The sequence below is a fragment of the Miscanthus floridulus genome, chromosome 1 (genome assembly GCF_019320115.1).
Source record: "Miscanthus floridulus cultivar M001 chromosome 1, ASM1932011v1, whole genome shotgun sequence".
Classification (NCBI taxonomy): Eukaryota; Viridiplantae; Streptophyta; class Magnoliopsida; order Poales; family Poaceae; genus Miscanthus; species Miscanthus floridulus.
Window position 1 is genome coordinate 10,779,310 of NC_089580.1, and position 12,075 is coordinate 10,791,384.

Consider the following 12,075-nt stretch of genomic DNA (forward strand, 5'->3'; position numbering starts at 1 on the left):
TCAAGCCCTCTGTCCACTTTCTCCGCATGTTTGGATGTGTGGCGCACGTCAAGGTGGTAGGTACACACTAGCAGAAGCTCGATGATCGGAGTACACTGATGGTGTTCATCGGGTACGAGCCGGGCTCCAAGGCATACCGCTTCTACAACCCGGACACCAAGTGCGTGATCATCTCGCGCGACGCGGTGTTCGACGAAGGAAGGGCATGGGACTGGAGCAGTGTCGGCGAGTCCAGCGGAGAGAACACCGAGCCGTTCCACGTCGAGTACACGACGGTCTCGGTGCGACACGGTGTCGCCATCGACCCACAGCTGTAGCAAGGAAGCACGGCAGGACCCCAGTCTGTGGTGGACACAGACATCACACCTATGGCGCTAGAGTCACCGTCGACACCGGTGCACGCACCCGGCAGGGTTGAAGCACCTGCAGCAGTGGGGCTGTCACTAAAGTTCGTCTCGCCACCAAGCGCGAACCCGGACCTCGACAATGACCACGACGACGCACCACTTCGGTTCATAGCACTGGACAACGTGCTTGGACCGGCTCACATTCCCGGCCTGGCAGAGCGGGAGTTCCAGGACGACGAGGAGCTTCTGCTCGCCAGCGGCGACGACGAGCCAGCCACGTTCGAGGAGGCACGTGGTGATGCTCGCTGGCGGAAAGCCATGGTGGAGGAGATGTCATCGATTGAGGAGAACAAGACATGGACACTCGCTGATCTTCCACCAGGACACCGCTGATCGGCCTCAAATGGGTGTACAAGCTGAAGCGTGACGAACAAGGGGCGATCGTGAAGTTCAAGGCTCAGCTCGTTGCCAAGGGCTACATCGCGCGGATGGAGTCGGTGCGCATGCTCCATGCTGTCGCCGCTCAGAGGAACTGGCTTGTGCATCACATGGATGTCAAGTCAGCGTTCCTAAATGGCGAGCTCCAGGAGGAAGTATATGTCCAGCAGCCGCCAGGTTTCACTGCTGCTGGACATGAAGGCAAGGTCCTGAAGCTCAAGAAGGCGTTGTACGGGCTTCGTCAGGCTCCCCGTGCATGGAACGCGAAGCTGGACAAGACCCTGCGCGAGCTAGGTTTCGCCAGGTGCGCCAGCGAGCATGGGATGTACACCAGAGGAGGCGCAGCGGAGCGAGTGGTGGTTGGTGTCTACGTCGACGACCTAATCATCACCGGAGCAAGGCAGGAGGACGTCGAGGCGTTCAAGGAGCAGATGAGGCGCATGTTCCGGATGAGCGACCTCGGCCTGCTGTCATTCTACCTCGGGCTCGAGGTGAAGCAAGGTGGCGACGGCATCAGGCTGGGACAAGCCGCATATGCCAGGAAGCTGCTGGAGAAGGCAGGGATGACGGCGTGCAATCCCTGCCACACGCCAATGGAGGTCCGGCTCAAGCTCTCTGCCAAGAGCACCACGCCGGAGGTCGACGCCACGATGTACCATAGTCTTGTCGGGAGCCTGCGATACCTGGTGCACACCAGGCCAGATCTCGCGTTCGCGGTGGGCTATGTGAGCCGTTTCATGGAAACGCCTCGACAGGAGCACCTCGCTGCCGTCAAGCACATTCTGCGCTACATCGCCGGCACAGTCAACTACGGGCTGTTCTACCCCAAGCTCGGCGACATCGGCAACATGCTAACTGGGTACGAGCTGGAGGGGTATAGTGACAGTGACTTGGGGGGAGACATTGACGAGAGGAGGAGCACCGGTGGAGTCATCTTCTTCCTGGGTGAGATGCCAGTGTCCTGGCAGTCACAGAAGCAAAAGACGGTGGCCCTCTCGACGTGTGAAGCAGAGTACATGGCGGGCGCGGCAGGAGCGTGCCAGGCTGTGTGGCTCGTTCGGCTGCTGGGCGACATCACTGGCGTCAAGGTCCAGCCGCCGATCCTGAAGATGGACAATCAATCCGCCATTGCACTAAGCAAGAATCCCGTTCTTCATGACAGAAGTAAGCACATCGACACTAAATATCATTTCATCCGTGAATGTGTGGAGAACGGGAGAATCTTCGTGGAACACGTGAGCACGGAGGAGCAGCTCGCGGATGTGCTGACAAAGTCACTTGGGCGAGCGCGGTTCAGTGAGCTGCGTGACAAGATCGGCGTCGTCAAGCTTTGATGGACAGAGCCTGGTTTGGGGGGAGATTGTTGGACAAACCAGCTCAGTTCAGCTCCTATTGTTAGTGAGTGTTTTTGCTTTCCAATAATAGCTCCTGCGCGAGCTTGCTTGTAGGAGTCGTGCGCATGAGAGCATGCAACGACATTGCTGTTTTCTAGCTTGTAGTGGTAGCACGCCCGGCATCGTCTCGTTCGTGGGATGGCGCGGACCGATAGGAGGTGGTGGTGAGCGTGGAGTCGTGGACTGAATTTGCGGTCACGGCATTGTAATCGGGTCTTTATATTCGCATGAATAGAGTCAGAAAAAGCGGCGGTTTTTCAAGCGGCACCAAATCACCGCGTTCACCTGTGTTTCGCGTTGAGTGTGTTGGGATTCCGCAGGTCGTCTTCTACGTCTCCGGCGGCGGGCGCCGGCGAAGCGACGACAACACCCAGTCTCCGCATCCGGCGGCCGGGCCCGGGCGTGGCGGCTACTCCGGAGTGCCTCAGCAGGGGCGGCCAGCAGGTGACAGCGCCGGTGCCGGTGCCCTCCTCGGCGCCGACCCCGGCGGAGGTTGAGGCGATGAGACGACAGGTGGAGAGGAAGATGGTGATGGCCGAGGCGCAGGCGGGTCCGCGCCAGGGCTTGTCGTCCTCACAAGCACCGGCGCCGAGACCGGCAATGCAAGGTAAGGCCCGGTCAGTTGGCATCTGCAGGGAGCCCGTTGTCGTTCCCAGCGCAGTCTCCGGCGTCCTTTCAGGCACCTGCGGTGCGACCGGCCATGCATTCATGCAACAAGGGAAGCCGCCGGGTCATGTCGCACCGGCAGCGAGCTCATCGTCGTTTCCAGCGCTGGCGCCGGTTCAGGGCACTACGCCCGGGCGACCGGCCCTTCAAGGGAAGCCGCCGGGTCAGGTCGCACCGCCAGCGAGCCCATCGAAGTTCCCAGCGCTGGCGCCGGTTCAGGGCCCTACGCCCGGGCGACCTGCCATGCAACAAGGGAAGCTGCCGGGTCAGGTCGCACCGGCAGTGCGCGCATCGTCGCTCCCAGCGCCGGTTCAGGGCCCTGTGCCCGGGCGACCGGCCATGCAAGTGAGGCCGCCGGGTCAGGTCGCACCGGCAGTGCGCCCATCGTCGTCGCTCCCAGCGTCGGCGCCGGTTCAGGGCCCTACGCCCGGGCGACCGCTCGTGCAAGTGAGGCCGCCGGGTCAGGTCGCACTGGCAGCGAGCCCAACCTCGCTCCCAGCACCGGCGCCGGTTCAGGGCCCTGTGCCAGGGCGACCGGCCATGCAAGTGAGGCCGCCGGGTCAGGTCGCACTGGCAGCGAGCCCAACGTCGCTCCCAGCACCGCCGGTTCAGGGCCCTGTGCCAGGGCGACCGTCCATGCAGGTAAGGCCGCCGGGTCATGTAGCACCGGCAGCGAGCCCATCGTCGCTCCCAGCGCCGGCGCCGGTTCAGGGCCCTGTGGCCGGGCGACCGGCCATGCAAGTGAGGCCGCCGGGTCAGGTCGCGCCGGCATCGGGACCGCAGATGCAAGGGAAGGCGCCGGCCGGTCAAGTGGCGCTTTCGGCGCCTGCAGGTACGCTGCCTCCGGCTTCGAGCAAGGCGATGGTGTTCCCCGCGCGGCCGGGGTACGGAACCGTCGGGCGGAGGTGCCGGGTGCGCGCCAATCATGTCCATGTCCAGCTCGCTGACACGGATATCTACCACTACGCCGATGTACGTATACATGACCCCTATCTGTGTCTCGTTGCTATTCTTAGCTTCAGCGCCTTGCAAATAGTAATCCAACAAACCCCGGCCTACATGTTTCGAGAAAACCACAGTTTTCATCTAAATTTGCATCTCTAACAACAAGTTCAATCGGTATATTTATGTCTTCATTTCATCACAGGTGGCGATCGCACCAGAATCGGTGTCACGGGCAAGAAATAGATGGATCATCAACGAGCTCGTTAGCTTGCACAAGCAACACTTGGACGGGCGGCTTCCTGTTTATGATGGAAGAAAAAGCCTCTTCACGGCAGGTCCGCTGCCATTCAAATCCAAAGAGTTTGTGCTCAACCTAACAAACCCTGAGAGAGCAAGCCAGGGGTGTGTTTGAATCCCTTACCATCCAAAAGCATGTTCTATGCATTATTCTTGAATATATGTTTATGTGTGCTAATTAATCGTTTGATGACGACTTGCAGCGAGAAAGAGTACAGGGTGGCAATCAAGAATGCTGCAAAAATTGATATGTACAGCCTTAAAATGTTCTTGGCAGGCAGGAATCGGGATCTGCCACAAAACACTATCCAGGCTCTGGATATTGCTTTGAGAGAATTCCCAACTGCTAGGTAATGCATCCATGCACTTCAGGCACAAGCATTTCATATTTATCATTGACTTATGAATTATGAAGTGGTTTTAATTCTTTACTTCAGTTCCGGTGGCAGGTATATATCGATCTCAAAATCGTTTTTCTCACCACAAGCATTTGGAAATGGTGGGAATCTAGGAAATGGTGTGGAATGCTGGAGGGGTTACTACCAGAGCCTACGCCCTACACAGATGGGGTTGTCCCTTAATATAGGTAGAGTTGTGAGCTTGTACCTAATGCTTTCTGCCTTGAATTGCTTGCTGCTGACTTATTGTTTCCTTTGTGTATATACATGATGGTATTGTAACTTTACATCGACCTGGTTGCTTTGCCATGAATTGTTTTCAAAACACATGCTTCTGAATTAGAAAGAATCCATTATTCTCATATTTGAATAAGTCCCTTCTATACCTTTATTATTAATAGCTAGGGCTGCACAGGCTAGTTTTTGTTATCATGCTAAATGTTAGTCTTTGTACTGTACAAATACACTAAAATAAGAGCTTGGTGCATAATCACAACAAAGTATATGAACTCCAAAGTGTAGCTAGTTTAGTTGAGCAATTTGGATTTAACTACTAACTAAACTAAAATTTTGATACCCTTCACCAAACATGCAAAATATTTTATACACTTTAAAATATATATTCTGAAAAAATCAAGTAATCAACAATGTGATCAGATATAAGTATATGTAGCAGCCATAATTTATAGCATAGTTTTTCCTTTTTCCTGCCTACTATAACAGTATGGTTTTATTTTGTATTTTGAGTTATAACACATCTTCTTCAATCTGATGAGCTCCATGTTGATAATTGTGTTATTAAAGATATGAAGTTTTTGTTGTTGAAAACCTAATTTACTTTTGATTTTGATGAAATTTATATTTCTTCTCTCTCAGATGTTTCTGCAACGTCATTTTTCAAGGCTCAACCTGTTATTGACTTCGCAGTGGAGTATCTGAACCTCCATGATACTTCAAGGCGTTTGTCTGATCAGGATCGCATAAAAGTATGGACCATATAGCCTTTATCTTACAATACCCTAATTTAATTGTCTGTATGATTATTTCACCATGTATATCACGACGTGTTTTTTTGCATCACAGCTGAAGAAAGCACTTAAGGGGGTCCGGGTCGCAACCAAGCATAGACATGATATATCCATGCGCTACAGGATTACGGGGCTAACCTCAGCTCCATTAAATGATTTGACGTATCTATTCTACTATATCTTGTTGCATTTCATTTATGCAATCACATCATATCCTTAAATATTTCTTTTTGTGTATACAGGTTTGATCAAAATGGCACAAGGATATCAGTTGTGCAGTACTTCAAACGACAATATAACTACTTGAAATACACTCACTGGCCATGCCTTCAAGCTGGCAGTGCTAGCAAGCAGATGTATTTACCTATAGAGGTTGCAATTTATGCTTTTTTTTCTTTGCCAATTCGATTACTCTAACACTTTTAGGACAACTATTTCCATGAATATATTTATCAACCTCCTAGATATACCGATCTATTCACATGTTATTATAACGTTCATACTTATATGCAGGTTTGCAGCATAGTTGAGGGACAACGCTACTCAAGTAAGCTGAATGAGAATCAAGTCAGGAATATCCTGAAGTTGGCCTGTGAGCGACCATCAGAGAGGGAGGGTAGAACTTTGGAGGTGAATATCGTCACTAAGCCTATTTGTGACTTCACTTTGTAGTTTGTACCTTTTGGTGTGTGTGTATTTCTTTTATTCACGTTTTTTAAAGTGAATCCGTTGCGTCCATTCTCAGGTATTCACTACTAGAGAACAGACTTTAGAACGATGTCCCAATTTAGCATTAGCCTCGACATTTTTTTTTTGCTCCCGGGACTAAAGGACACTTTAGTCTCGGTTCGTAATACCAACCGGGACTAAAGGTCTCTGCCCAACGGTCGTCCGCGGGGCAGGGATCTTTAGTCCCGGCTGGTATTACCAACCGGGACTAAAGGTTTACCTTTAGTCCCGGTTGGTAATACCAGCCGGAACTAGAGCTTTTAGTCCCGGTTTGGGTGATACCCCGAGAATAAATATTAATCTTTAGTCCCGGTTTGGCCACCTAACCAGGACTAATTATGCCGACCTATACACCGACTTATTTCTTCCTCCCCGAGCCCGAGCCATTCCATTCAAACTCACTGCCTCTGTTCTTCAGCTTGATGTTGTTCTTGCTCTCTCCCCCTCCATTGATGTTGCTCTTCGATTTTGGAGGTAACAAACTTAATCCTCTTATGTTTTATCAGTAGCTTATCTCATTTTGCGATGTAGATGCATGTGTAACTTTATATGTTGGACTTTATTATGATTTTATATGTCATTTTTAGCTCAAAATCACATGATTTGCATATATGTTTGGATAAACAAAAGTTAAATTAGTTCATCAAAATCACGCCTCGCTCGTCCTCGCTGGAGCACGCGCCATCCTCGTCCCCGGCGGCTTACGTGATCTTAGAATTAATTTTTCTATGAAATGAAAAACTTAGAAAATAGTTAGAAAATTGTAGAAAATCCGCACTAGTTGAACTTGCGGACCGTGATCATGTCGGCGAGCATGTTCTCTGCCGAGCGGTAACGGACGTCAAGGAGGAGCTTTGATTCTACGAGGGAGAGCGGCAACGGTCGTGGAAGACCGTGTTCCCTTCCTCGTAAATCGAAGCTCTTTCTTGGCCAAGTACGGTGCCGTCCGGTGGAGAAATGCTCGCCGAGATAATCACGTAAGCAAGGTCAACTAGTACGGATGGTTATTTATTGAAACATGTTTTTGAGCTATAATTTAATGGATATTTGATAACTTCAGACATACAAATGTCATCTACAAATGTTACTATCCTCGGCAACCTAAACGCCCACGAGCTCGCCGATATCGAGCAGGTCACTTAGAATTATTTTTTCCATGAAATAAAATACTTAGAAATCATATCTTTTATTTTTTAGAATTAAATTTTTCATGAAATGAAAAACTTAGAAAATAGTTAGAAAATTATAGAAAATCCGTACTAGTTGAACTTGCGGACCGTGTTCATCTCGGCGAGCATGTTCTCTGCCAAGCGGTAACGGACGTCAAGGAGGAGCTTTGATTCTATGAGGGAGAGCGGCAACGGTCGTGGAAGACCGTGTTCCCTTCCTCGTAGAATCGGAGCTCTTCCTTGGCCAAGTACGGTGCCGTCCGGTGAAGAAAATGCTCGCCGAGATTATCACGTAAGCAAGGTCAACTAGTACGGATGGTTATTTATTTAAACATGTTTTTGAGCTATGTGATTTCTATGTCATTTTTAGCTCAAAATCACATGATGATTTACAATAGTAAAATTACTTGATAGTTTGGTATTTTACTATTATACATAGTACATATTTCATGGTTTAGTTAGATAAATAAATAATTTTAGTTTTGTTTAAATATATTATTTTAGAAAATATGAAATTTACACTAGTTTGCAAAAATAAGTATAGAAAGTAGATGACAACTGGTACCGGATCATCGGCCTCTCGTTCGATTGCGAAACGACTGAGGCCAGAACTCCCTCTCATTATCTGCGGCAAGTATAAGCAGAAGATTGTGATGGAGTACCGAGTCAAGAGATAGGGACCCAACAAGGGTCGTGTTTTCTACAAGTGCCCGGATCGCGATGTGAGTTTCTTACGCATTTGATTATTATGGCTAATTGATCTGCTTTTCTTGAATATTTTTGACTAAATATTTTTTGGCTTTAATTTCAGTGGGAGGGCAATGGATGCGATGGTTGGTACTGGGATGAAGATTATGCTACATACGTGCAGAATTCGGGTGCGCTTGAGGTAGCGGCTGCTGATGATGAGGCAGTGAGCCAGCAGGAGAAGCTTATTGATATTCAACAGAAGAATGATTTGTTTATTTTAGTTGCGTATGATCACGAAATAATTATGTTACTGAAGTGCATTGTAGTTTTAGTTTGTTTAGTGATAGTTGGGATTGCTTACGTTGTAGCCAGGCTTAGTTAATTAATCAACCGTGTGTGTGTCATCTATGTTGTGTAATAAAATACTTAATTATGTTCACGGTTTTCATAATTTGTCATGTAATGCAGATTATGTCACGCTATTGGATGTACAATGCCGATCGCCGCTCCCAAGACTTTATTGAGGGCATGCACTATTTCTTAGGTGTGGCCAAGGCAAATAAGCGGGATGGTTTCATGTGCTGTCCATGTGCCATATGTAAGAATTTAAAGGAATATTCAAGCTCAATTAGTCTTCATTCATATTTGCTTAAGTCAGGTTTTATGTCAAACTATATATGTTGGACTAAGCATAGAGAAAGCGGGGTCATGATGAAAGAAGGTGAAGGAGAAGATTTAGACATTGATGACATTATTGCTCAGTATGGTGCCTTTGATGATACTACAATGGGAAGAGATGAAGAAGAGGTAGTGGCAGAAGATGATCTCAGTGATGCTCTTGGCGATGCCATTCGTGATGCACAACAAGAATGCGAAAGTGAAAAAGAGAAAGTTAAGTTCGAGCGCATGCTTGAGGATCATAGGAAGTTGCTATACCCGACGGCCGAAGAGGGGCAAAAAAAGCTAGGTACAACACTGGAATTGCTACAGTGGAAGGTAAAGAATAGTGTATCCGACAAGGCATTTAGGAATTTATTAAACCTCATAAAGAAGATGATTCCGAAGCCAAATGAATTGCCCACCACTACGTACGAAGCAAAAAAGGTTGTCTGCCCTTTGGGATTAAAAATCCAGAAGATACATGCATGTTCTAATGACTGCATCCTCTACCATGACAATGAATACGAGAATTTGGATGAATACCCGGTATGTAAAGCAACGCGGTATAAGATCAGGCGCGATGATCCTGGTGGCGTCGAGGGTGAACAATGTCCTAGAAAGAAAATCCCTGACAAGGTTATGTGGTATGCTCCTATAATACCACGCTTAAAACGTTTGTTCAGAAATAAAGACCATACAAAGTTGTTGCGGTGGCATAAAGAAGACCGTAAGGTAGACAATATGCTGAGACACCCAGCTGATGGGTCCCAGTGGAGAGCGATAGACAGGGAATTTCTAGAGTTTGCAAATGAGGCTAGAAACTTAAGGTTCGCCTTAAGTACAAATGGTATGAATCCTTTTGGGGAGCAGAGCACTAGTCATAGCACTTGGCCAGTTACTCTATGTATCTACAACCTTCCTCCATGGTTATGCATGAAGCGGAAGTTCATTATGATGCTGATCCTCATCCAAGGTCCGAGGCAACCTAGCAACGACATTGATGTCTATCTGAAGCCATTAGTTGAAGAACTTCTAGTTTTATGGAACAAACCAGGTGTACGTGTCTAGGATGAGTACAAATAAGAATACTTTGACCTACGAGCAATGTTGTTCGTAACAATCAATGATTGGCCTGCTTTAAGTAATCTTTCAGGTCAGACAAACAAAGGATATAATGCATGCACATATTGTTTTGATGACCTTGATAGTATATATTTGAAAAGATGTCGAAAGGTTGTGTACCTTGGCCATCGTCGATTCCTTCCTTTGAATCACCAAGTAAGAAAGAAAGGTAAGCATTTTAAAGGTAAGCCAGACCACCGGAAGAAGCCTCATAATCGAACCGGGGAAGATGTACTCGCAATGGTCAAGGATGTGAAAGTAGTATTTGGAAAGGGACAAGGCAGCGAATCTGTTCCCAAAGATGCTAAGGGACACGCACCCATGTGGAAGAAGAAGTACATCTTTTGGGAGCTACCCTATTGGCAAGTCCTAGAGGTCCACAATGCAATCGACGTGATGCACCTGACAAAGAATCTTTGTATGAACCTGTTAGGATTCATGGGTGTGTATGGGAAGCCAAAGAATTCACTTGAAGCACGCCAGGACTTGCAGGGCATGAAAGAATGAGACAACCTTCATCCAGAGAAGACAGATGATGGACGTCATTACTTAAGTCCTGCTAGCTACACGCTTAGCAAAGAAGAGAGGGACAGCATGTTCGAATGTCTAAGCAGCATCAAGGTCCCATTGGGATTCTCCTCCAATATAAAGGGTATAATAAATGTGCCAGAGAAGAAATTCCTAAACTTAAAGTCCCATGACTGCCATGTGCTTATGACGCAATTGCTTCCAGTTGCTTTAAGAGGAATTCTACCTCCACATGTACGTCTAGCCACCATGAAGCTATGTGCATTCCTCAATGCAATTTCTCAGAAGGCAATCAATCCAGTGGAACTAGCTACTCTACAGAATGATGTGGTTCAATGTCTTGTTAGCTTTGAGTTGGTGTTCCCTCCATCCTTCTTTAATATCATGACACACCTCCTAGTTCATTTGGTGAAGGAGATTAGTATTCTTGGACCTGTGTTCTTACATAACATGTTCCCCTTTGAGAGGTTTATGGGAGTCTTGAAGAAATATGTGAAAGTCCGTTCTAAGCCTGAAGGAAGCATCGCCCAGGGCTATGGAACAGAGGAGGTCATTGAGTTCTATGTTGACTTTATTCCTGACCTTGCCCCGATTGGCGTTCTCGAATCACGACACGAGGGGAGACTCAATGGTAAAGGAACTTTAGGGAAGAAAACATATATTGGCATGGAAGATGATTATTTTAATAAAGCACACTACACAGTTCTTCAGAACTCGTCATTGGTGCATCCGTACATCGAGATACATAAGGAGTTCTTATGATCCAAGTTTCCAGGGAAGACTAAAGCTTGGATTAGGCGTCAGCACATGGAAAGTTTCAGTGGTTGGTTGCAAAAAGAATGTCAAGGCAATGACAATAATGATGAGCAACTGTATTTGTTGGCTAGGGAACCATCATGGCATATCCTCACGTACCAAGAGTACGAGATAAATGGGAATACATTTTACACAGTTGCCCAAGATAAAAGGAGCACCAATCAAAATAGTGGTGTTCACATAGATGGCACAGATCCAAATGGGAATATACAAACATATTATGGCCGTATAGAAGATATATGGGAACTAGACTACGCACCTAATTTTAAAGTCCCTTTGTGTCCGGTGCCAATGGGAGAAGCTGACCGGAGGAGGGGTAACAGTCGACAAAGAGTATGGAATGACAACAGTGAACCTCAACAATATTGGGTACAAAGACGAACCATTCGTCCTTGCTGCCGATGTGAGTCAGATGTTCTATGTCAAAGACATGTCTACAAAATCAAAGAGAGGAAAAAACGAAGACATCAACTCAATGATCAATGAGCCAAAGCGCCACATAGTTTTTTCTGGGAAAATAAATATAGTGGGAATTGAAGACAAGTCAGACATGTCAGAGATTATGAAAGAAATGTCCGAATTCCACCCTTCATAGTGAAGAAAGATCCAAGCATCATGTTAAATGATGAAGACACTCCATGGTTATGACAAGATCATAACCAAGGGTCATACGTCAAGAAAAAATTCACTGTTGTGCCCGCATGATACAACGATGCACTGTTGTGATATAGTTTTAGAAAGTCTATATGAGATTTAAGAATTTATGACTAGTGTTTGATAAAACTTTCTCAAATGGGAAAATGAGCTATGTAACAATTGTAGATCTTGCTGAGATGATCAAACTTGGT

General features: G+C 47.2%; 1 protein-coding gene and 1 pseudogene across 1 annotated transcript; one reads left to right on the forward strand and one right to left on the reverse strand.

Moving 5' to 3' along the window:
- Positions 1 to 12,075, reverse strand: part of LOC136542745 (protein argonaute 12-like) — a 249,583-nt pseudogene that overhangs the window by 175,992 nt on the left and 61,516 nt on the right.
- Positions 836 to 9,829, forward strand: LOC136510162 (uncharacterized). Its single transcript, XM_066504718.1, has 10 exons — positions 836 to 2,081; positions 2,415 to 3,817; positions 3,993 to 4,192; positions 4,291 to 4,437; positions 4,525 to 4,673; positions 5,362 to 5,471; positions 5,569 to 5,675; positions 5,756 to 5,885; positions 6,027 to 6,143; positions 8,570 to 9,829. Exons 1-10 carry the CDS (start codon positions 836 to 838, stop codon positions 9,827 to 9,829), a joined length of 4,869 nt encoding a protein of 1,622 aa, XP_066360815.1.